At 46.7% G+C, this 2795-nt stretch overlaps 1 protein-coding gene across 1 annotated transcript; it reads left to right on the forward strand.

The window, feature by feature from the left end:
* Window positions 1–1196: 1196 nt before the first annotated feature.
* TGAM01_v211147 (hypothetical protein) lies at window positions 1197–2213 on the forward strand (the record flags this gene model as incomplete). Its single annotated transcript, XM_018802037.2, has 1 exon — window positions 1197–2213. One exon carries the CDS (start codon window positions 1197–1199, stop codon window positions 2211–2213), a length of 1017 nt encoding a protein of 338 aa, XP_018664862.2.
* Window positions 2214–2795: the final 582 nt, after the last annotated feature.

The following is a 2795-nucleotide window of genomic DNA, read 5'->3' on the forward strand; positions in this document are numbered from 1 at the left end:
TTGCAATCTTAATTCTATATTAACAACTAGCTATCTATCAGGGCCCAAGAGGGTCAAGAGGCAGCGGATCGACTTTGGATGCAAGATACCGTTTGAGCGAGTTCCTGACCCTGTACAGGCGGGATTCAATGAAGTTCGGCGGTATAACGAAGATCGGAAAGTGCTGGACCATTATGCCACAGCGTACTGCTGTCTCGAGAGCTGCCTTGGGGACCCGCTCTGCGATGTGATGCTGATATTGGTGCTAACAGTGGCAGCATCAACAGAGACACCGGATGTAAAGATCAATGCAAGCGCTTTTAGTGTCGGTTCAAGGAAAGAGGCATCGTTGTTGGCGGCGAACATGGTTACTAAAATGCTCTGGTTTTTGCGGCCGAGCGCATTCCCGTGGGAGAGCACCAACGATAAGAGGGGTTATCGGGTGAGTGACATGGCTAAGAAGATAGGTAAGTGAGAATACAGCAGTAAAAAAAAACGAGAAAAGGAAATTGCTGAGTTTTATTATAGAGCACAAGGGAGTGAACAACCGGATATTGCATGCTCTCGGATAGATTGAGGTGCAGGGTAAGCGGCCGACGCCGCGAATCAGCGAGTCTAAGCTGCGACCAGCAGAAGATTTATATAAGCTACGTAAAGAGCTTTTAGATCAAATGAAGGATGCACAGGGTTTTATATGGTTTGTCTTTAAGAGCAATAGTCGGGATTGGGTAGATAGGTGCTCATCTCTCATTCAGTGAGAAAAAGCAGGATAACTAGATGTATAAAATCAAGGCATGTGATGATTGGGCTTTTAAACCGTAAGCTTATCCAATTCCAGACCCCCACTGCCAACCCATCATAAACAGCTATTGGCCTTTCTATCAGCAACTAAAACAGATGTAGACCTGGAAGTCTTATTACCACACCGCTCTTATAGTCTACTACTATATAAAGCCAACCTTTCCCATAATTCTAACATATTCATACACATACTACTTACCCCAATCACTATGGATCTCGATATGCCATGTACAATATGCGGCTCGTTAGACACACGGCTTTGTATAAAGTGCCGCTCAGCTGCGTATTGCTCTATTGAGTGCCAGCAGACTGATTGGCGGACACATCGACTTTTATGCGGAAGCTTTAAGAAGGTTTCGGCTGATGGATTTGCAGCCCGTCCGTCGCCTAATCACTACCTTGCCATATATTTCCCGATGAGCGAAACGAAACCGAGACTTGTGTGGGTTGGTTCAAAGGCAGATGAATACGAGCAGGAGGGATATCTCCATCCCGACCTCGACCGGCTTCTTAACGTTCCAGGGACTCGGGGCTACATCGGACGTGGGCTGCACTTCGTTCGTGGCAATAGGCTTCGCGGGAGAAAGGAGAACGCAGATACCATTAACATCTGGTACCTGGATCCGGACGTTCCCGTCACCAATCTCACGACCAACCAGACGGTGCATGGTACGCAGCCGACACTCATTGGGGACACGTGGGGGGAGACAATCTTTAAAGGGCCGATGGTTATTGTTGTGAAGGAAGGCAGTGCTTTTGATCCGCGGCGTATAAAAGACGTGACGCTAACGGCCTACCGAGACGCCATCGACTTTTTGGGCTATTACATCGAGACTAATGGCAGCATGATAGACGGGATTGGAGCGGAGACAATGCTCGCACAGCGAGTGATAGCAGAAAGCAGGGCCGGCAAGACGACGGGGTGGCGGATCAACTGCAGGCATGATCGAGTGGCGCGGGGCTTGGGTGATATGATGTCGGTTGCGGTTCCACGGGCGCATCCGCTTTTTCGACTTGAAGGCGATGATCCACTGGATATACCCGGGGTGCTGGGGTTCGAGTGGGTTATGAAAGTATATGACCGCGGTGGTAAGGACGAGACCGGGCTCGAGAATGAGATGGCGCGACTCCTTTTACCCCGGGCTACGGCGAGAGATGGGAAATGGGAGGGCATACGTAACTGGATAAATAGCCCAGCGATTGGAAGTGTTTTGCTAGTGGAAAGGCAAGGGAGGGAGGAAATTAAAAGCGAAGTGGTGAAAGGGATTTGCATACTAATCCGGGATGTTGTTGTTCCTCTTATGACAGAAGAGCGGGCACTGCGATCGGATGGTAGGAGGGAGATTGTGGATGCGGTTAGGGCAGAGGGAAAGAACAGGTCGTTATTTGACGCAATAGGAGCTCGAGCATTAGGCTGGAGTTATGAAGGATAAATATAAGTGGCTAGGCTGTAAAGGTGGTAAATTTATATTTTTAAGCAGTTTGCCATATATTTTCGCTGGCTCTCTTTCTTAAAAGCTTTGGTATATGGTTAAAATCTTCGAAATTAGTAGCTTCAAAAAGTTGTCTATTTGGATTATAAAGAAGCATCTCTATCCTCAGCGCTTTAGCAGGTCTCTGTTATCCTTCCCTATACAGTTCTCCATTCTAAAAGACATAATCTGAAAAGCATCTCGTATTACCTCAACGAGCCAAGGCCAGCCTCTAATCTCAGGGTCAGCATTAAGAAGAGTAAGATTCTTAAGGTGAATATTCTACGTGTCTTCTGGCGGCGTGGGAGAAAAAGCAATGTCTATACCGGTACAGTCGATCGTAAGGCCTTTTCTAAACAAAAGGCCTACAGCTAAGTTAAAAAAAATAGCTTAAAATATAGTAAGCTGCCCCTAATTAAATAAAAGCTTCCCCCAGGGGTAGCTTTTATAATTGCCTTAAAATATAGCTTATACTAAGAGCTGCCTAAAGGCGAAAACTGTAGCCTCAGTGATAAGAGAGCTATATATATTGTTTATGAAAAG

Source organism: Trichoderma gamsii (assembly GCF_001481775.2).
Source record: "Trichoderma gamsii strain T6085 chromosome Unknown Scaffold_107.2, whole genome shotgun sequence".
Taxonomy (NCBI): Eukaryota; Fungi; Ascomycota; class Sordariomycetes; order Hypocreales; family Hypocreaceae; genus Trichoderma; species Trichoderma gamsii.